Raw genomic sequence first — 24,405 nt, 5'->3', positions numbered from 1 at the left:
ACAAGACAAGTTGGAGAAATAGTTTTGACTAAACCTTCTATCGCGCTCCGCTCAGTTTTAATTGGTGTCAGATGCCATCAACTAATTATTTTGAATTCCAAAAATGTACAATTTTATGTTAATATTTACAAATATTAAAGTTATAATACCTAGTTCTTTCTATTTATACAAACTTGTTTCTCGTGATGTAGAAATAATTGCTTATGATAAAACAACAAATATGGCGTCAGTTTCAATGGCCTCACGATACAGAATTAAATATACCCAAACAAAAAAAATTGTGTTCCACAATCAAAAATCACCAGTGCTTTTAATTATTAAAACAAGCAAGGACCTGTAAAAAATTACGGGATATGGTAATTAAAATTTTGAAAAAGATAATTAAAATCATTTTTTTGGTATTAAGTTATAGGTAGGTACCCATTTTACAGCGCAGACTGAATTCTTGACCAAACAGTTCCATTTTTAAAAACAAAGTGGGTACCTACCTATAACTTAATACTTAAATCATTTTTTTAGTATTAAGTTATAGGTAGGTAATCATTTTACAGCGCATACTGAATTCTTGACAAAACAGTTCCATTTTTTAAAACGCCAATTGAACTTATTTTCTGAACAAATTATATTATCTGTATACATTCTATTGCTATGCTTACAAATTTTAAAATGAAACCTAAATTCAATACAAATTTGGTGTTCGTCGAACCAGATTTCTAACAACCGAAATTAGTATTTTTGATAATACAGATATGTTGTTTATAAAATCTTCTTAACGTGGTTTTTATTCAGAGTTTTTGAGCAGTTTATGCGGATAGGATTTCATGAAAGATAACAGATTTGAATTATTTATTGGTTTTTATATAAAGAGTAAAAACCATGCAATAGACTCTAGGTCAGCGAGTACATAAATTTCTTATCCTGGGAAACTACTTTTGAAAATGATGGAAATGTGGTGGTGACGTAAAAAAAGAAGAAGAAAATGGTTTTATAGTTGGTACCTAGCTGTTATATATGACAAGGCGTCTCAATGAGAGCGTTACTGAACTATTTCAATCACAAATAATGCATTAAACCACAAGTATTTTTTTAAATTATTATTCAAATTAAGATATCACATCACGAGAGTTTTATTTGCACTTTGTTGGGATTTGAGCACGCGACCCCTTGGTCAACTTTAAGCATCATACATGATATCTGCCATGGAGGTCATTTCTAATTACATTAACCTAATTATCATAATATTATAGTCACATGGATTGTATTTACATTGAAATTCATTTTGAAACACAGACAAATGTTTCATGAACGAATTCTCACATTTCAACACGACATTCTTACAACTTACAACATTACAAATTTAATTCTAGACCATTTGCAATCCTTTACTAATACTCTCCACGTGTTCCTTCGCCTTCATCCTCAGCGCTGCTATGGATGAACTCCTCGGATCCTGTCCATCGTTCCTGGCCTGGTGATGACTGAGCTGGTGGTTCAACTGATCTCTCATCTGCTGTTGTTGTGTGTTGGGACTTGGTGGTCTTTCGACAAGGGCTGGCGCCAGGTAGCTAGGATATCCGGTCTGAGGGTGGCTGAGGAAGCCGGGAAGGGCTGAGAGCATTGGAGGGGACAGCCAGGGGTCCACTGGAAGTTGGAGTCCCTGACCTGAACAGGCCATGCGGGATAAAGAGCTGACTGCGTGATATTCGCTCAAACCTAGTCTGGCGGCTTCCATTTTTTCTTGCCGACGCCATTTTGCGCGGCGGTTTTGAAACCACACCTGGAACAATAGAAAATAAAATAAATTAGTATTGCGTTGAAAGTATTGCTGGTCAAGGGATTGACCGGTTGACGGCCGAGCGATCCACGTGTCACGGGTCAAACCTCGTTTAGCAAAGGTCTTCTATATTACAGAATCTATGCCATAGGCCCAAAATACCTCATAAACCTATTAGAATCTGTTCTATAGCCCCAATATACCTCATAAACCTATTAGAATCTGTTCTATAGCCCCAAAATACTTCATAAACCTATTAGAATCTGTGCTATGGCCCCAAAATACCTCATAAACCTATTTGATCCTGTGCAAATGGGGGCGATTCGTCTAATTGACAATCCGTTGTTTACAGATCGATTGCCAACTCTAAATACACAGACGTAATGTGGAAATTGTACGCTATTCTCGACGGACAAGTTCAGAACACTAGTTCACAGTTCATGTTGGCTTCATGAGAACGGGTCGTTTTTTCAACCAGTTTTGGTGTAAATCAGCTCGCTTGTAACGAGCTACCGACATCTGTTTCACTTTCTTAATATCATCGGTCCTCTTCAAAACCTACATTAATAAATCCGATCGTACAGCCCCCAACTTAACCTGCCTCACAACCTTGTTCAACCGAGTGGCGATGTAGTTCCCATGTATTTTAACTGTGCAGACAGAGGCGCATGAGAACACGTAAACATGAAAAATGGCATTTATATAAATATCAAATTAGTTTTACCTTCAATGTAATTTAATATAATATTTAAGCAATAAAATTCAAAGGCGCTTCAAGATTAGAGATTATACGTTCATATTTCACAGAAGTCGTGTCACTCTACAAACAATTCACCACCCTTGTTATTATTTATTGCCCCGTGAGTCTCCCGTGACACCCTGTATTAGCTCTGAAGCGAGGCGCTTTTACTAAGGCGGTCACGAACCTGCGGTACAGGGTAGCCCAACACGAAGGCAAATGATGAATTGTTGTTACTGAAGATTTGATAAAATTAATATATCAAATGGGATTTAACGGTAATATTTCAAATTAACAGTTGAGAAACTGCTTAATTTTAGCTCAATAAATAGAAAATCAACTGGGCCAATCAGTCAGTTGTGCGACGACTTTCGTGAAGTCTGTGTTTCATTAGCAAATTTTTACCCAAGGTACCCCCAAAGAGGAAGCTGGCATTTATAGTCAATGTCACTGGAGTGAGTGTCCAGTAGAATGGTTCTGAACAACTAATTTCATTACGTATTTGTAGTTTTAAGACAGGTACTAAATTACTTATATGACTTTAACTAACTAATCATCATACCGTTTCCCTGCAGGGGTAGGTAGAGAAGACTTGGCACACGCTCCTTGCCTCATTTACATTTATACATACTCTTCTGTAATCCGACTCTTGAATGCCCCCACTAAAATATCTGGTTCATTTAAACGTGCGATGTCTTCCTCGGACGTCTCTGACTTCCTTTTCCCTTTGCTCAGAATTAATCATCTACGCGTCAGAGGTAATATGAACATTTCTATCTTCCTGATGGTTATCTTTATCACCGACAACATAGACTTTTTTATCTTCCTGCCTGCAGGACTAACTTGCCAATGGTCATGCCGGTGGGGAGAGCTATCTTGTTGTTAATTGGATATTGATATATTTAACATCAACGAAGCAGAATTAACACGGCAAGCTTTTTTGCTGCCGGTATAAAATCTGTTTTATCATATTTAACCAATTACTAAATCAGCGTGTTTTGGATTTCGCACGACTAATAAACGACCATTCATAATGCATTAAGGCGATGCACTACGTCGTTTAATATTTTAAATTGAGCCGCTATCAATAACAACCCTTACGTAGATGGCGATAAGGTATAAATTCCCGCTTAACACCATCCGCCTGTTTTGATTTATGCAGGAAAAAAACATGGCCAAAAAGTGCTTTTATTTTATTTTGTGGATGTTCAGGCATAAATATTTAATTTTTAAAATAACTTAATTTTCCCCATTATACAACAAAATCATTACCGTAAATGGGTTTGTAAGTAGAAGATTTTGAACTTTAAAGCAGTTTTCATAGGCCTTTACATTATTTTTTCTGGGCTTATAAAAAGACTAATCTAAAAAATACTCGATTATTTCAAAGGCCAAGATGTATTCTACTCGCTGTATTTAATTAAAGCATCTAAAACATTTCTAGGCGACCAAATTTTCAAACCAAAAACACATGATTTTGCATTACTACGTATGGCATCGCGGTTGTTTGTCAGTTGTCTGGGGTTTGAGAAACGTTTATTAGTAATGCCCTTTAAAAACGAATTGAAATTACATCTTGTAATGTTCTTAAAACGAATAAAGTGATTGAATAGAAAAAAAATAAATATATTTTATGGTAAATTTAGACATAGTTTCTGTCACGTTTTAACCATGTTAAGCCCCTTTTCAGGTGATGCGATACAAAAATTGCACTACATAAATTATCCTTGCATTATTATTATGATAGTATTCAATCCTCTCATTTCACCTCTGCAGAAAATTTTCTCAATTACTTTCATTTGAAGTATCTACTATTTAAGAAAAGCATTATGGTTCTATCTTCATAACATTCGACGGTCGTAATATCGTCGTACCTGAGTACGTTGTAATATTTAACTACTCAGGTGTCTACCCGTGCCTGGTTTCGGACCAATTTATATGGGTTAGTATTTATAGAAGGCACCACCAACACTACGTCTAAGGTTGGCTAACACATTCATGTTGGCGTTCGGGTTATATGGTTAACACGTTCAATCTGACGATGGAAAGCTAACGATATCTTGTAGCTACCGATGGGTTAAAAAAAATACGTTTTTTTTCATTAATATTTAATTATGTTTCATTTTTTTAATCTGTTAAGCAGTGTTCACTTTGGCAAAATAATTATATTTAATTAGGTAGGTGAGTTTTTTTTTAATTTTCAGTAGTTTTTCTCAATGTTTGAATTTGTTCGATTTTTAAGAAGTGCTCAATAAAAGTGAGTTTTAAAAAATTAAATATTTTAGAAGGAAAATATTAATTTGTATCTATTTATAGAAGATTGTCTGTGGCAGGCGGGCGGCGTTTGTTTGATTTTTATACAAATACAGTTTTATTCGCAGATTGATGGAATTGTGCACATTTAAAACATGAAGAAGGTCACTGTCTAAGTCTGATTTCTAAACATATTTGTTGAAAGCCCGGGTAACGCCGGGGCCCTCATCTATACCACAACGTTGCTGCTAAACAACCACATTACATCGTCTTTAATTTGACTCCTTATCTCATTTCGTTCCAGAGATATTTCCCCGACTCCTTCTACCATACAAAACCACTCTCTAAACACTCCTGGCACTAATAAGAACAAACTTTGAAACTTTGAGCGATATCGGTAGACTACTTTTCGAGTTTTGCGAGCACAACCATACGCAAGCTGAATTTTTATATATTAAGATATATTATTTACTAGCTGTACCCCGCCACGCATTGCTGTAGCTCAGTCTGTCTGTGCAAATAGAGAAACAATAGCTTATGTTGCTTTTACGTCCAACAGATGGCGCTGTTTAAAAAAAAAGCAAATTTGTATCTGTCATAGGTAACATCTATATAATATAGGTACATATAATCACACACGAAAACGAATGCAACTTTGTGTCAAAATTTCAAAGCAATCGGTGAAGAAATTTCGGTGATTTAAGATTTAGTCAGAAAAAAAAAAGTTTTATATAATACAATAGATAATCCATACAGAAAATCTGCACAAATTCCGTAACACCAGAGCTCACCGTTCGTGTTTTTTTGATGTGTCTGTCTAAAGTTATTATTAACTGTACCTACTTATAATAAATATTTTTGTTCTGAATGATGATGACATATATTTCATACCCGACTCTATAGTCGCCTAACGTCACTCGTGAAAATATAAAATTCAACACACATCACGTGACTTAACACATTCGTGACAAGCTAATTGAATTAATTATTATTGTAATAGCAAACATGGTTACCTAGTGGAAGTCGGTTAACAAAACTAAGTGTACTTTGGTTCGTTATTTGGAAAAAGTTACCGTTAGTAAAAGTTATGGAATTAATGATAAAAAATTTATAATTTAAGTGTTAATCCGCCAACCAATATTTGATACTACTTTATATTAAAAAAAGTTTTTTTTGTGATAGTTATTATTTTTCATGGATTAAAAATGTTTTTATTTTTTTAATCTTCATAAAACTGAGTTAATACTCAAACTAATTAGCTGAACGATCAAATTTATAACAATATCGGATCGATAGGCCTAACTGCCGACGATTATACATCAATATCCCGAACACGGTTCGCTGTCGATACCCAAACGTATATTGATAAGGAAAAAAAACGTTATACAGTGGCAACACTTTGGTAATGTGAAATTGAAATACCAACTTAAATATGAATTAGCCGCACATTATTCTTTTCGATACTAAAAATGGAGTTAATTAGTTAATGAGGTCTTTATCCACAACTTGATATATTTAAACAACTTTCGTTTCTCTAAGCCCTAACTAATGTACCTAATGCCATTGACTAGAATGGATTCAATCACCGCGTGTATACCTAACCAATGTAATGTCATTGGCCAGAATGGATTCAAATCACCGCGTGTATTCCTAACATAACCTAACCAATGTAATGTCATTGGTCATAACGTATAAAAATCACCGAGTATATACCTAATCTAACCTAACCAATGTAATGATATTGGCCATAACGTATACAAATCACCGCGTGTATACCTAACCTAACCAATGTATTGACAATGTATTTATGTAATGACATTAGCCTTAACGGATTCAAATCATTGCGTGTATACCTAACCTAACTAATGTAATATCATTGGCCAGAGCGGATTCAAATCATTGCGTGTAAACCTAACCTAAGCAATGTAATATCATTGGCCAGAACGGATTCAAATCACCGCGTGTATACGGCTTATATATAACCGAAGCTTATTTATCTGACACTGGGGGCCGCGCTAAAACTTGTCTATCTTATTATCAACTTTATTTCTTAACAATATTATTGACAGTTCTCGCAAATATCGCTAACTGACTATAGATGATGGATTAAGGACAAATTGATATTAGTTTTTATCAATCAACCTTGCTAGATATCCAGGCTAACTTAATCACGCGCAGACTACAACTGAAATAAGTAATAACGAAAAAACCTTATCAACCTGTATTGATATGATTTATTGATTAAAAAAACGTATAAAACTCTTAACATTTAGGTATATGTGAATATATTTATCTAAAAGGTGAATTATCAAAATCCTGTAAAAAAACATAAGCATTTCATATAATAAATTAAAGTTGCTATTAGCAAGCGGCCACTTAAGCCGAAGATTGAGAAGCAACCCCTAACTGGTGGTTTAATTACACCCTTAATTTACTAGTGTGCGGTTTACACAACCAAATGGTTATTTTTTAACGCAGTAATTTTTTAATGCGGTTAAATTCTACGTAACATGCTCATTCTCCATTATGAAATTTGTTGGATTTGTTTATCGTGTTACAAAATCTTGTCACGAGAACGAGCCCTGAGCACATTTATGGGTAATTTTCGGAATTAATAAATATATAATATAAGTGCTCTTAGCTCAGAATTAGCGTGATTAATTTTTAGTGTTTCAGCGGATTAAATTAATCTACAGACGTTGATTAGAAGCCAGTTAGGACAAGGGAAAAATGATTTTAAAATAGGTTAATGAAAATTATATAAGCTCATTTATAAAAGGGAGCACAAATTCATGTCGGGAGACTTTAGACGCGTCATTTGAGTTCTAGAAGATTTTTGCTGTACGCTCTTCACGCATCTTCAGGGTATCAAATGAAACTAATTAATTTTATACCCTAAAGATTTTCGTACTAGCCGTATTTTTGAGTAGGTATATATTGAGGTGATTGTACTGAGAGTATTTTTGAGTAGATGTATCTTGATGTGATTGTACCAAGCGTATTTTTGATTAGGTATCTTGAGGTGATTTTTGTCGGGATTGATGTCGGAAGATATAGACGCGTCATGTGAGTTCTAGAAGATTTTTGCTGTACGCATCTTCAGGGTGTAAAATGAAACTGATTAATTTTATTCCTTGAAGATTCTCGTACTAGCCGTATTTTTGAGTAGGTATATATTGAGATGATTGTACTAAAAGTATTTTTAAGCAGATGTATCTTGAGGTGATTGTACCAAGAGTATTTTTGAGTAGATGTATCTTGAGTTGATTGTACTAAGAGTATTTTTGAGTAGATGTATCTTGAGGTGATTGTACTAAGAGTATTTTTGAGTAGATGTATCTTGATGTGATTGTACTAAGAGTATTCTTGAGTAGATGTATCTTGAGGTGATTGTACTAAGAGTATTTTTGAGTAGATGTATCTTGATGTGATTGTACTAAGAGTATTTTTGAGTAGATGTAGCTTGATGTGATTGTACTAAGCGTGTTTTTGATTAGGTATATCTTGAGGTGATTTTTCACATTAACAAATCTTCGAAATAATTTTATTATTTATTATTATCATATCTCGGTTATATAATACTTTTGCCCATGAAAATCTCAAATTAATTTAAGTTCATTGAAATCAAATTTTGAAGAATTCATACAAGCGATAAAGTACCCATTTGTCAAACCTACCTGTGACTTGTCAAAATACTAATTTTGGTTGTCTGTGCGTCCTGCGTAATTCAGGTTCAATGAACACAAAACGCTTTGAATTTAAGTGTAATTTTCGAAATTTGAACACATTGTGTGAATACTTCAAATAAGCGATAAAGTACTTACCTACCTATTAATATACCTAATATATTTCTAACGTATTTTAATTGTCTTTTTCAAATTTGAAATTGATTTATAAAGAATTCAGTTTTCACGGTTTTGCAATTTTATAAATATTTTTTATTAAAAACGCCTTCATGTAATTTCGTTCATTTTTTTTTCCAACAAACGGCCCTGAAATCAAATTATAATATTAGTACAAGTGCCTACTTGAATAATTTAAATTTTCTATTAGTGGCTTTTTTAGTTTCGTGTTTTCCTAGGGATTAATGTTACCTAATCTAACGTCAGCAATCACTTAGGCCACAGTAATAACAAAACCTAACACAAATCGGCATTATGTCTGGCATTCGTTGTTATTAGGCAAACTAACTTGGCCGCCGAAATATCGTTCTTTTAGATTAATAGCTACATTTTTTTAATTGGAATTACCCAAGTTTCGTAGAAAATGTATTATACATATATTTTCTATGAACCTTGGAAATTTTCTAGATAATTAATAAAGTAGTATTCGTATTTAGTAATTCGATTGCAATTTCTCAAAGTTTTGTCGTGTCAAATGCACAACAAACATATGCGAACAATGCACTATTGATTTATCGATTTATTATTTATTTATTCATTTTTGAGAAATCGACAGTTTACATTCAGTCATCTGTTTGTGCATAAGTATTATATGGTAAAATAAAACCAATTATTATGGATTTCCTCCTTGTGACTTTAACTGAGACAGCATAATATGGAATAAGTTATTTAAATTTGTGAGAAAGGAATATGAATTTAAAAAATGCATACAAAACAAAGGATTATATAAAACGAAAAATTTACAAAACAATACATTTATAGCCATGGAGAGAGGTTGTAGGTATAAATCAAATCATAATAGAAATATAAACAATATAGAGACATAAACATTATTCACAAACCATCAGAGAAAAGTTATTTTATGGACCTCTTGTATTTGGTAAGTTCGCAACTGAAAATATCAACCTTGGATAATATTGTAATTATTGCATAGTCTGTTCAGGCAAGAATTCTGCTTAGAGTTCGTTTTGCTTTGATCAACCCTGAACAGGACACAAGAGAGTGTTGAACGTGCAGGTACATTATTGGAACAAATTTTTATTACTTTTGAAAGTTATTCCCATAAATGTAATATATTATTGAAGAAGAAGATAATACCAATAAATCTAAACGAAACATGAAACAGAACAAAACACAGAAAAATAATGAAGATAACGGTCTCAACTGGGAATTGAAATGAGTTTCATTAGACTCATTGTTTTTATTTTATTTGAATACCGTACGAGATTCCAACCGTCTGGAGCCAGTGAGACTATGGCATTCCCAACTCGGATATGTTGTTATTAGTACCTTGCTATTTTGATCTTGTCACCAAACACGACTGAAGCCATTTCAAGAAACGTTTCAATTCTGAATGGTTGTCTTACACCAGGGCGATACTGAGAGTATCATCCACTCTGGAACGTGCCGCAAGTATACAATATATTATTTATTTTTAAATTAATCAATCAAATAAAAATGAGATTCGAGACCGCAACCTTCGGCTTGCTAGTCGAAAGCCTTACCCCTCTACCATGGAGGAATGTATTTTAAATATTATTGTCATTATTTTGTTATACATTATCCCCTAAGTAAATAAAAAAATGGAGAACTACAAATTAAACTTGATGACAATTAATATCTCTTTTCGTTTGTTTTCTTATTTATTCTTTATTAAATTACATTAATAAGCAAATAAATACTTCGTAGATAGACATCATCGCGTGTTCTCTTTAGCATTATGGCAGAACCGTGCCGCGAGCAATAATATTTTTTATAGTGTATGACAGCTCATTGTTGGGGCAATAAAAGTGTCCAAGTCACATCAATCACGGATACTTTCACACGACATCGTACTTGGCACCTTTTACCAGAGTATCGATTTCGGTCGCTTCACGGCTAGAATGGCGTTTTGTGATACGATTATAAAACCGGAGTCATTTTATATAATACACCTGATATTTTGTTGAATTTCAGAAGAAAATTTTATAGAATTGCACGAGTTACAAGAAACATTGAATCATTTCATTAAACCTTTGATGGTCGTGCTGGGGTCGCGGGTTCAAATCCCGTCGTGCGCAAAGTTTATTTTTATTTTTTTACAAAGAAAAAAACATTCTATGGTTACTAATAACCGGACAATATTTAAAAATCTCCTACTACCACCACAGTAAGCGGAATATGTTGCTTGTGTTGTGATGGAGGACTTAGCCAGCCCAAACGCGATGTCATCTCAACTACTGACCGGTCCAAAGATATTAAAAGAACGAGATATGCTATGTTGGCCGCCGGACCGTAGGCGGAGTACTACCTAATTAGGGTACTTTGAATACTATCGGGACGTGTACGCACAGAAATCTGTTCTGTGTATTAGTGCGGATACCTTAGCGTAAGCGAAGGTGTGCAGTAGTATTGGTGAACAAAACCGGCGACACTGGGCAAAACAATTCCGCACAGTATGAACTGCTCATAGCACATCTCGTTCTTCTAATATCTTTTGACCGGTCAAATATAGTGTTAATTTGTGTTATTTCATAATTTAATCACTTAAAATAAAATACAGTATATTTGCGGCACGTTCCAGAGTGGAAGATACTCTCAGTATCGCCCTGGTGTATGGCCACCATTAAGTATTGAAACGATGCTTGAAATGGCTTTGACCGTGTTTGGTGACCAGAGCTGAAGAGCCACAAACTCCCCCACCTTCCTCTTTTGCATCTCCTTGACGAACCCACAATATTCAGCCTCACAACATATCCAAATTCATAAATCCCAAATTGGGTATGCCGTATACGGATAAAACTTTAGCAATATTTTATATCGGTATATTTATTATATACCTACTATGTTTGTATTTTTATATTTGTATATCTGTATATTTATTAACAACTGAAGGTCTTAAATGCCGAGTGAATTGACAGGTTTCCTAAAAAACTGTCGTTAAAAAACGAATATGTTATGAGGATGAAGGAATACGTGTTCATAAAAATTCTAATATTGTAACATTTTTCAATAAGTGTTCCGATTTTTTTTTTTTTTTTACCTATTAAAAGTTTGATAAGGACCTCAAAAGCCGAAACAGCTGTCACATTAAAAACTGTAGAAATAACAGAAATACTTGCAGAACTTAATACTTATTATAACATTATTAAATTTGATTTATTTTAAATTTATTTCTTCTTCTTTATGTGCCGTATCAGGTCCCCCCGACGTTGGCGATCACTCTTGAAAATGTCTCTTTGTCTTGCGCTGCCCGTAATAGCTCCTCCACACTTCTAATGCCGGTCCACTCTCGTATGTTTCGCAGCCAAGACATTTGTCTCCTACCAGGCCCTCTGCGACCCTCTATCTTGCCTTTCAAAATTAACTGGAGCAAGTGATACTTCTCCCCTCGAAGTACATGACCCAGATATGAAATTTTCCTGATTTTTATTAATCTAAGCAGTTCTCTCTCTGCTCTAGCCCGCCTGAGAATTTCTGTGTTGGTGATCATGTCGGTCCATGGTACTTTGAGTATTCTCCGGTGAAGCCACATTTCAAAAGCCTCTAACCTGTTCATGGTATTTACTTTCAAGGTCCATGTTTCACATCCATACAACAAGACCGACCACACATAACATTTTAGCATTCTCTGCCTTAGTTTTAAGCTGATATTATCATTGCAGAAGAGGGATTTCATTTTAATGAACGCAGTTCTTGCTGCTTCAATTCTGCACCTAACCTCTACATCTGGGTCAAGAGTCTCCGTGAGAATACTGCCGAGGTATCTAAATCTTTCGACCTTTTCGACATTGCAACCATTTAACTGTATTATTTATTGTTTTTGTGTTTAATTCGTAGAACTCCATTTAATTTTTTTATAAATTTAATTTAGATTAAATTTGATAATATTATTATTAAGTTCTGCAAGTGTTTTAGTTTTTTATTATTGTGACAGCTGTTTCGGCTTACAAGGCCATTTTCAAACTGTGGTTAGTCCACATTGAGACGACGTTGAGACACAGTTTGAAAATGGCCTTGTAAGCCGAAACAGCTGTCACAATAATAAAAAACTAAAACACTTGCAGAACTTAATAATAATATTATCAAATTTAATCTAAATTAAATTTATAAAAAAATTTAACTGTATCACTGATTCAGAGTGATCTAGTCGTCCAAAAGTCATCCATTTTGTTTTATTGACGTTGATTGTTAGGCCCAGTTGCTCACCAGCATTATTAACAAGATTTAATAGGTCTTGGAGGTCATCGATACAGTCAGCTAGTAATGACAACTCCGTTGATCTTAAGACCCTTCTCAGTATTACTTAGGGCTCTTTTAAAGACATAGTTGGAATAGAGATTAAACAATAGTAGCGACAGGATACAGCCTTGTCGTACTCCACGCTGAATGGCAATTGCATTAGATCTCTCATTCCCATGTCTTATTTCTGCTGTTTGGAACCAATACAGGTTTTTTATGAAATTCTGGTCTTTGGTGTCAACGTTACAATCCGCAAGCATTTTCATTAGGTCAGCATGTTTTACCCTGTCAAATGCCTTTTCGTAGTCAATAAAACAGGCAAAAACTTCCTTTCTTTGGTCACGACACTTTTGCAATAGTACATCGATAGACAATAATGCCTCACGCGTCCCAAACGCATTTCTGAAGCCAAACTGGGTGTCATCCAAGTCCTGCTCGCACTTATTGCGTATCCTGGCATGTATTATTTTGAGGAATAATTTAAGGACATGACTCATCAGGCTTATTAATCGATAGTCACTGCACTTCTTAGGGTATTGTTTTTTAGGCAATGTCACGAAGGTGGATTTTAGCCAATCTTGGGGTATATTCCCTGTGTCGTATATAGAATTAAATAACCTCAACAGGTAGTCAACACTTTCATCATTAAAGAGCTTCAACACCTCAACTGGAATATCGTCTGGTCCGCACGCTTTTCTATTGTCTGAAGTCTTTATCGCACCAAGAATTTCTGATTTTAAAATCGATGGTCCATGCAATTGATCATTGGGAATATTAATGTCAGGTCTAATATCTTTGAATGTATCATGAATATACTTTTCCCATGTTTGTAAAATATCTTTTTCATCCAATATTAATTTATTGGAATCGTCAACTAAACATGATGGAGTAATTCTTCTAGAAGTGCCTGTAATTTCCTTTAATTTTTTGTGAAGTTTGAATGCATTGTGACTACGACTGTACGATTCTAGTTCTTCACACTGTGACTTCATCCATTTTTCTTTGGCTTTTTTAATTTCACGTCTAATCGTTCTTTGTAAGTTTTTATATTAAAAAAATTAAATGGAGTTCTACGAATTAAACACCAAAACAATAAACAAGTGTTCCGATGTATTCTGAATAGAAGAATATTTTATTAGGAGATTAATTGCGTTTCCTGTTGCGTCCTGTTAAAAACACGTTTTGAACAGAACAATAAATCAGCCACACTCATTTTTCTCCGTGTAGTCTCACTGGCTGTTGAGCAGTTGAGTCTCTTGCGCTGTATGCACATAAAAAAACGGTCAGTCTCTAGGTTGATGTTTATTATGACAAAAATAAAGAAATTCGATTATTACGTATAGCCAACTGATAATAATTATGACAAATGGGTTTTCAAATTAATCACGTTTACGATAATTATTTTCATCTGCATGATATTAAATTGATGTATGTAATAGTTTTTATGAGCTCCGCTTTGTATGGAGTCGTGAATAAAGCACCCTCAGCATAAGTGTATTTAATTAGTGCTTACTAAGGGTGGTTTTTAGGGCAACCATAATCCAAGTATATTATTCTGGATACAAACTAAAGCCTTCGATGTTTTTTTCTAGTACACAAAGAATAAGAATGGGGTAGGCACAATATATTAAATATAGGTATTTGTATGTACACAAATATGTTTAATTATGACGAATACAACGCACCACGCTCAGGGATGAATATAAAATACAGAATAAATTTTAGGTATTTAAAAAAAAATAATTAAGATTAAAGAAATATTTCTACATATTTAATTTTCTTAACTTAGGCACAGATAAAAATATCTATTTTTCTTAACAAAATATTCTTATGTAAGTACATTTCTATAATCTTGAATAACATTTTTTTCTTAAGGCAATGCACTTCGTAGTACCTAATGCAAAATCATATGTTTTTGGTTTTTAAAATTTGGTCGCCTTGAAATGTATCAGATGCTTTAATTAAATACTGCGAGTAGAATACATCTTGGCTTTTGAAATAATCGAGTATTTTTTAGATATGTCTTTTTATAAGCCCAGAAAAAAATAATGTATAAGGCCTATGAAAACTGATTAAAGTTCAAAATTTCCTACTTACGAACCCATTTTCGGTTATGGTTTTATTGTATAATGTGGAAAATTAAGTTATTTAACATCCACAAAATAAAATAAAAGGCACTTTTTGGTCATGTTTTCTTCTTGGATAAATCAAAACAGGTGAATGGTGTTAAGCGGAAATTTAAGCGTTATCGCCATCTACGTAAGGAGTGTTACTGATAGAGACTCGATTCAAAATATTACACGACGTAGTGCATCGCCTTAAATGTGATGTATTATCTGTTTTTTTGAAGGAGATTGTATATGTGTACACCTTCATGGCTTATGTTTCTTTTACGTCTTTCAGTCATTACTGAATATGTGTGCAATTTATTATGGTGTGTAGTGTTCATGTACTTGTGATGTTTTTATGCATGTTGCGGTCTTGTGTATAAAACCGTTTTGAATGTTGTAGACCAATAATGATATGTTTTATTTGGATATTTTTCTGATTTACAGTAAGTTTGTATCTTGGTATACTCTTTTGGTGGTGGTATCTGGCTTAGAGCAAATAAGATTTTTGTTACTTCATTCTGTATTATTTGTAAGTTGATTAATTATATTCCCCATATTTCTCTTGGATAGTTTAGATGTAACTGCATTAAACTAAAGTATAACTCCCTCTTTACTTGTGCTGATAGTAAATGAGCTATTCAAACAATTGAACAATTGGTTAATTGAAAATATATAAGCAATTTATATAGGGTATTCAGCGTAAAGTTAAGAAGCTCCATAGCTCACTATGAAAATAACGTTCGAGAAGAAAAACAAAAAATGCTAATTTAGTGACTCTGGACACTTCTGAGCTGCTGGTGAGTTTTCCAGTTTCCTTAGAACCATTTGTCTAAATTGTTGGAAACTTATCTTTCGCTAATTGAAGGAATTTTGTTTTCATACGTTGCCGTGTAAATTACATGGATAAAAAATACTAAACATAATCTCTAAATACCTCTACCCGTTTCCGAACAAGAATATTAATTTGCATTTGAAAAAGTTACGGTTCGTGTAAAATTGTAATTTTTTATTTCATTATTTATTTAACTTTTAAATCATCCGCATACAATAAAAAAATATAAAAAATTCGTGCCGTAAGATAACTTATGAATACATTAAAGAGTAGTGATCCTAAATGCGATCCTTGTGAAACACCGGATGTAACTTGTTTGGGAGTGGACCCATAACTAATAACTGGTACGTATATTGCTTATATGAAAACGTATTTTATTTAGTTTTTATCAGAAGAAAATGAAATTCATAACAAGGAATGAGTTTCAAAGGTCGTATAATATATAGGTACCGTTAGTCGCCTCATTTGAAGTACAATTTGGTCACCCCACATCATAAAATTGAATTCAACACACGTTAATAGCATACAAATGACTTAGGGCCAACTCATATAGAATAAGTTTATGCTTCGTAAAAAACACAACAGATGTCCAACATTGTTATGAATTCATTCGATTGTGTGTTTTCGACGATTTCCACTTGCAATCAGCACCCTTGGCAGCCCGGTCCGTATTATTATTGTATACAATACAATTGGATGCGAATTGTAACAATTCAATTCGACTTTTGATGACACAATATAAATCGACTTTGATCACACAATTCAAATTGTTACTTGATGGGGCAGTAATTCGATTTGTTGCTTCGTGTTGTTTCGTTATTTGATTTTGTATTTTAAAAGCATGTTAAGTAATAAAATCGTTTGACCATTTTCATTTTATTACGGAAATAGTTTGATTAAATGATAAATACGTAACAACGATGAAGTATTTTAGATTTGTTTTGATTTTATTTTAGTCCCAACTGCTTCTAACCGTCTGGAGCCAGTGAGACTACGGCATCCCCAATTGAACAATTGTCACTCAGATCAAATTGTTTGAAAATAAAAAAAAAACCTTATAATTTATGCATTTATGAGTGGGCATAGCGCTTGGGTCTCACCCGAGCGTCGCGTGTTCGATTCCTCGGCTGGCTAAGTCCTCCATCACAACACAAGCAACATTTTCGGCTTTCTGTGGTGGTAGTAGGAGATTTTCAAACATTGTTGGGTTATTCGTGACCCGGGAATGTTTGTCTTTCTTTTTAAAATTAAAGGAAAAAAAATATATTTGAGTTTTTATTTTGGTTTTGAGATATTACGAGATAGTTAGAGCCATTACGATGTTATTAAAAAAAGTAACTTATCAGGAATAGAAATATTAAAAATGATAACAATCGTGGGACAAGTTCCCTTTTTAAAAAGAAGCGAGATTAAAATATCGAAATCAGTTTATTATTTTGTTTTTTTTTTTGCCTTTTCTCTTTCTGTAGTTTACCAGCTTACGATGCTAAAATATAAATTTTGGTGGTTTTCGTTTAATTTAACTAACTAACCATCACACAGTTTCCCCACAGGGGTAGGCAGAGAGGCCAAACATCTCGGTATTGACACGGTAACCGGATCACAATGAAAATTCATCACATCTTTAAAAATTTATATAAAGTCATGGAAAGTGATGAAACAAAAACCTTTTTAACTGAGTTAAGTAGGTTAAGTTAGGTTAAGTTAGGTTAGGTTAGGTTTAATTTTAAAACGCGACTTGTCCAGGACATGTACCATTATAAAACTAAAGCTAAATTCTACATCCGTGGTTGAAGTAGATGAAATATTCCAACAAAATAGTGGGTAGGGGAAGGAGATGGGAAAGATGAAGGTACATGGGTAGGGAGTACATGCTTATTCAGATCTTTTTATGGCTAAAGCCGCTTCAAGCGACGTTTCAATTCTGAATTGTGGTCTAATACCAGGGTGATACTGAGAGTATCTTTCACTCTGTAACGTGCTGCAAGCTTATGAAATATAATATTTTAAATGAATAAATTGTGAAATAATACAAATTCATAAAATAAAAATAATTTGCGCACGCCAGGATTTGAACCCGCGATTTTATATCAATTCTGGAGCCTTACCTTTCGAAGGCGGAGGCCATTGGCATTTATACAAAAAAAAAACTCTTCAACCGTCTACAATGCGTAGATCAACGCAATTGTTAAATTTGTATCATTGACAATATAATATATCATTAATATTTTCACAACATGTACCTCCGTATACACGGTGCCCGGAAATTCGTAGTACAAGCTGAAAACTCGTGAATTTGCATCACATTATAAGTTTTTGCAACTGTTTATAGTCCTAAAATGCGTCAAAACATAGACCAGCTCCAAATATTTTTTAACCCTTTAGTTGCCAAGAGAATGTAAAAGTTTAAAAAAAATCGAATATCACATATGGGAAAAAAATGTGAGGATTCCGTGGATAATAGGAACTCAATTTAAAACAAAACAAAAATTTGTGAATGGACCAAACTCTTTATAAAATAATGTGAACGAGAGAATTAAAGTAAGTCCCTTACAGAGTGATGTCTGGGTTAATCGGATGACATAAAATCGCATTGGGAATGAAGAGATAGGAGAAGATCTTTTCAAAATCAAAAATAATTGGATTGGTTTGGTCTTATATCCGATCCAATTATTCTGTGTTTCTTCAAAAGTGCTTAGTTTTCTTATACTTTATCAACCGGAACAATTGGTTATTAAATTAATGCAATGTTTTAAACCACTAAAGTGAAAACTAAGTTAGATCGTTTTTTTTATTATCACTGGTCAAATTGTGTGTATATTTTCAAATATCGGAATTCTTTCTTTAACGTATTGTAACCAATTATTTGGCCTGGTTAATTTTGATCTGGATCTTTTCTTGGGATTATCATATTTCTTGGGTTGTCATAAACCGAGGTTGGTACAGTTGATGTGAAAATGGAGTGTGGAAATAATATATTTCAGATATATTTTTTGGTACTGTGATTTGTTATTGTATTATCATGCACCAACTATATGATAAAATATTGTTATTAAAGACATGTGTGCTTAAGAAAGACTTTTACGGTCTTTTGACCAGGCTAGATTAGACTTGTCGTAATCCAATACTCTTTAAAATGGATTTCCAGCGCAGACACTTAACTTAACAAAGTTTTTTTATCCTTTACTATTTACAGAATGATATTATGATTTGAGATTCGATGTGCCCTGATGTGTAGTGTGTAGGGAAAATCTACGATCGATGATGGACAGTGGACACCGTAACGCTGGCCAAATAGTAGAAGTGCAAACACACGAGGCGCAACGGTATGATAACCCAAAAATAATCATGATAAGGAATCTTTTAATTTTATATTTTAGATTATTCAATCCGGAGCGTCGTTCCGGTTAGCTCCGGTGAAATCTAAGCACGAGAAGAAACGTCAGTAAGGAAGATGCTTCATATTCCTGAAATATTATGTTTATGATAAAATCAACTTGAAAGTATGACTTAAATCTGGTAATTTGAAGAAAGCGTACAATTGTTTGGGGAAGAGTAAAATATAATTCCAGGAAAATTGGCTTATGCCAACAAAAACATTTTATTGATTTTATGTGCTTAAAAAAATGTGAATTCTTTCTTTATGTCGTGAATATTTCTAATTAGATCTAGCCATAGAGCTACAATTAGAGTCGCTACTGCATACTAATATCTGGTCGAGACTTATTCCACTATTAGGACGCGATAAGCGGTGCGCATAGACCGGATTTGGTAGTTTTAGTGAGAGCGTTGGTATAGTTGGAGGTCAGTTGGAGGTGAAAAATCGGAACCTATTTTTTTGCTTCACGTCTAATCTGGATCTAGCTTATGAAAAAGGAATCTTTATTTAATGGATGGTAGAAAATACTTGTCAGTGATAGAGTATGTGTATTATAATATGATAAAAACAATTTACTCGTAAATACCCAACTTTAGATTAGGATAGGTTAGATTAGGTTAGGTAAGGATAGGTAAGGTTAATATCGGAAGTGTTTAAGTACTTACCTATTTGTTTTAAATGGATTTATAAAAATGTGCGTTTATAATTTATTTTTGAAATGAATGACTCATTTTTTAAATTTATCTGAATAATCATGTGTCTATTAATGAAAGGTACTTTTATACTTAGTGTATTAAGAAACTTCTTTTCATACAAAATCGGTTTTATAAAAAGACCCATTAGCAAAAATACACAAGTAATCGAATTATTCCATTACGAAAATCTGATAAAAAACACTCGGGAAAAATTTTCAAAGAATTTTCTCAGTTCTTTACAATTTAACATCGGTCTTTTTTTAATGAAAAAATGATGACTTGAGAAATATTGTAATATTATAAAAATACGTTTTCTTCACCGCAGAAAAAAAATCGGTTTACAGCGTAAATTAAATGGTAAAAAATGAAGTGTTATATTTTTTCTTGCAGTTCCTACCTACCCATCTCGCTGCTTAACATAATTTAATTTAAAAACCTTTAAACGAATTATTTATAAATTGATTTGGTGGTTGTAATTTTTTTGTCGGTTTCTTGGCGTGTGTTTGATAAATATTAACCTAACTCAAATTAGGGTTTTGTTATGGAAGAAAATATGAAGATTTAAGATAATTTTAAGATATTTAACACAATACAAAATATATCAAATTTCACATACAAGTTGTGAAAGGGACATCAATGCTTTATAATTTTCTATATACAAACAAAAATAAGTACGTTTTCGACTTTTCGATGACTTAACAAAAAAAGACACAAAACTCTAATCATATGGGTTTGCTCTTGACTCACATTTTAACTAATTCTGACGAATGAAATATTTTTTTCTTAGACAAATAACCACGGATGTAAGTTATGTAAATTTAAGATTTATGAAAACTGTATATAAACATTTGAAAGTTTTTCAACTATATAATTCGAGATGAACACCAGATTTTATTTTTCTATACGACAAATTAGTAATTTATCGAAGTATTCATTTGTAAACATAAGAGATTTGAGTAATAAGTTTATCAGAATTTATTAAAATAAACCCCGCGGAAATATTAATTTTCTAGGCCTGTTAAGGCAAATTCTACTGTAGATCCGTCCAAGACACAAGGGCCGCGCGTCGCATATGTTTGTAAACGTCTTCTTCACTTACGTCGTTAAGATTCCGACATTATTGGGACCAAAGATATTAGAAGAACGAGATGTGCTATGAGCAGTTCATACTGTGGGAAATTGTTTTTCCCAGTGTCGCCGGTTTTGTTCCTCAATACTACTGCACACTTTCGCTTACGCCTTACATAGAACAGATTTCTGTGCGTACACGTCCCGATAGTATTCAAAGTACCCTAATTAGGTAGTACTCCGCCTACGGTCCGGCGGCCAACATAGCATATCTCGTTCTTCTAATATCTTTGATTGGGACTGAAACCTTGTGTTTAGTTTAGTGATTTTATCACTAAACGAGGATTCACGAAAACTGATCATTAAAATATATATTCAGGTCACCTACGTACCGTTTTTATTTTATTTATTTATAAGTATACGTTACATGATTAATACATTTATTTAGAGCACCATACTAGGCAGCTGCCTGTTTCATGGTGCCCAATGGAGGAATGGTTATTTTGAATTTAAGTTTAGTGAAAACATATTTTGATAGAATATTTAAAAAAAATTTGAAACTTGTTAAAAAAATGTTTTCAATAACTCACAAAGTTTTCTATAAAATAAACACAAATATATAAAGTAGTTCACATATGTGCATACATACATGCACACGTATACATATAAATACATATATTTACATCGGTCTTATCACATTGTATCTTATTCCTCACACATGTAAACAATATATACACCTCTATCTGAGTACGAGAAGCAGGTTACCGACACTATCCCACTCACTCATTAAGAAATCCCCAAGCCTCAATATAAACTGTTCTTAAAAAAGCCTTAATGCATCATGTTTCAACTTTGTTTTAAATGCTAAAAAAATTTTGAGAGCATTTGATCCAAACGTTTGAAGTCAGTGAAACTTTGGCATACTGAATAATTGTTGCATGTTTTGAGGCTGGAGGAAGGGAAAGAAGTGGGTAAGAGAAAGGTGGGAAAGTATCTGCCTATTTAAAAATGGGCAGCAAACACGGTTAAAGCAATTTCAAGCGCCGTTTCGATCTGAATGGTGGTCTTTCAAAAAACGCTAGTTAACAATGCTGGTTAACTACTGGTAACTATCTACTCTAGTGTATTTATGAAAGTATTTGTTGCAAAAATAACACACTCTGTCAGAAACTAACTTCAATTACCTAATTTTTTTTATAATATGTTATATGAAAGAGTAATTTATTTTATAATAAACAATAAAATGAAAGAGTTTGAGAACCACCGGCCACAAAGTGAATGGCGCCAAGTCCTTAAGCAATAATTAATTAGCCTTTGAAGACTTTAATTAAAATCATTTTTATAGGCCGAGCTGGAAAATTGCTAATTTGCCATTATTTCTTTCGCTTTTCCCAATTTAGAACTCAACAATTTACTTCGTTTTAACTTCTGATGAAAGAATAATTATTTAAGAGACAGAAATATTAAACGAGAAGAATCAAATGTGATTAATCAAATATAATTTTTTGTGGAAATGAATTAAATATTTCTCAGATATGTTTGGAAATATAATATATTAGGTTTAGCACGTTTTCGTTTTGTTAAATTTGGGTGAGAATATTTAATACATATAGCGATGGAACATGATTCATTTTATTAAGAGCGAGAGTCACAGTGCCAGCTCAATCTTTTTGTATGACTCAAAGAGTAGACTCAATTGAACGACGGCTCAATTGAACGGTAGCCGTGAGCTCCCCACCCCCAGAGTAAGAGTATGAATGATTATACGACTCCTGACACAAGTACGCCGCATTACCAAGAGAAAAATAAGATGTTATGAAGGTAGGTTAGTCCTAATTCATATGTAATAACAAATAATTCTGGGATAATTTTAATGGCGCTATTTGTCTAAAACACCTCCTGAAAAAAAGAGTCATCGTTCAATTGATCCGCGGTACGGTTTACCGGGAGTCGTACAAATTCGGCTAATCAAAAAGAGCTATCTCAATTGTGCGGCTCGTTCATGAATGACTCATCGTTAAATCTATCAATCAATATTGTACTGAACACCTACGCCAGTGAAATCGACTGTAAAATGCCGGTTTCCTCTCGGGGGTACCTTGGGTAAGTATTTGCAATGAAACATAACTTCGCGAATGTCGTCGGACAACTGACTTGTTGGGCCAGTTGTTTGCTTACTTATTGGGTTAAAATACTGTTACTACACGTGTTAATGTGGAGCAATTATTCTTATATCTAAACAGAAATATTATAAGGCGTCATAGCGACGAGAATTAATAACTAAGGTCCCACAGTTTTGTCGTGCGAGTAATTCATCCTTGAACTGGCGATATGACACGTTTACGGTGATTTAAAATCTTATCGTGCGAAATAAGCCTCAAAAGAGTCGGCATCGTAAAATGTGTGATATCAGAATATTCATTTTCTTAATTATTTAGGTACATCCATCTGCTGTCCGGTACAAATATGAATAAAAATGTAATTGTTCGTTTGTTCAAAATCATAAAACTCCAAAAGTTCTCCACCGATTTCTTTGAAAATTTGACAAAAGTTGCAATCAAATAAATACGCTTATGTTTTTATATACCTTTATTATTTAGAAATCACCTGTGTCAGGTAAAAGCATGTTTTTTTAAACAGTGTCATCTGTTGGACGTAAAAGAAACACGCGCTATTTTTTCTCTATCTGCACAGATAGACTGAGTCACAGCAACGGCTGGGTACAGTTAGCAGATAATATACGTTTCTTTGTAATTAATATTGGGTACCTATATGGCGTAGGTTAGATAACAAGGATTTTATTTAAATAGAAATGCCTTTGTATTCTAAAGTACGTCAATTTTCTGTCTTTTATCAAACTTATATTTAATTTAAGATACTTGACAATGTTTTGAGTTTAAATACAATAGGTTGCTTACGTTTTAGTTTGTGTTTCGTGAATCGTGAAAGAAATGCATTTTCATAAAATAAATTACGCAGATTTTCCTTTGATTGATTTTATTTCATCATTTTATGCGTCTTGTATGAGGCTAGCAGGTTCTTCAATAGTAACTAGCTGTTAACTCTATACAAATCTCAAGTTTGACCGATAATTGAATTCGAGAGCCACCTCTGGGCTGGAGCCCCACAATACTAGATAAACCTTCTTGATTTTGTGCAACAGAGTGCGGTAAGACTGATTGACAATCCATTGTTAACAGATAAATTGCCATATCTAATGCACAGAATTGTGGGTATGCTGAGTCTGTTCTACAGGTATTTTAATGGATCCTGCTCTAGGGAGCTAGCAGCATTGATCCCCGGTGCACTAACACACATGCGACCATGTAAACTCGACGAACACAAGCGGAACACTCGTTCATACTTGATATTGGCTTCATGAGAACGGGCCGCTTCTTCAACACGTTTTTGTATAAGACGACTCGTATGTG

General features: G+C 33.5%; 1 protein-coding gene across 1 annotated transcript in view; it reads right to left on the bottom strand.

Annotated features, from left to right (window-relative positions):
- Positions 1 to 1,363: 1,363 nt before the first annotated feature.
- LOC149412157 (uncharacterized) overlaps positions 1,364 to 24,405 on the bottom strand; it is a 160,769-nt gene continuing 137,727 nt past the window's right edge. Inside the window, exon 5 of the mRNA XM_089646319.1 lies at positions 1,364 to 1,777. Within this exon, the coding sequence (XP_089502445.1) occupies positions 1,364 to 1,777 (414 nt within the window). The remainder of the gene's footprint in view (positions 1,778 to 24,405) is intronic.

This window comes from Hesperophylax consimilis, chromosome 24 (assembly GCF_061612785.1).
Source record: "Hesperophylax consimilis isolate HC1 chromosome 24, BYU_Hcon_1.0, whole genome shotgun sequence".
In the NCBI taxonomy this organism is placed as follows: domain Eukaryota; kingdom Metazoa; phylum Arthropoda; class Insecta; order Trichoptera; family Limnephilidae; genus Hesperophylax; species Hesperophylax consimilis.
This window is presented reverse-complemented; position numbering and strand designations above follow the sequence as displayed.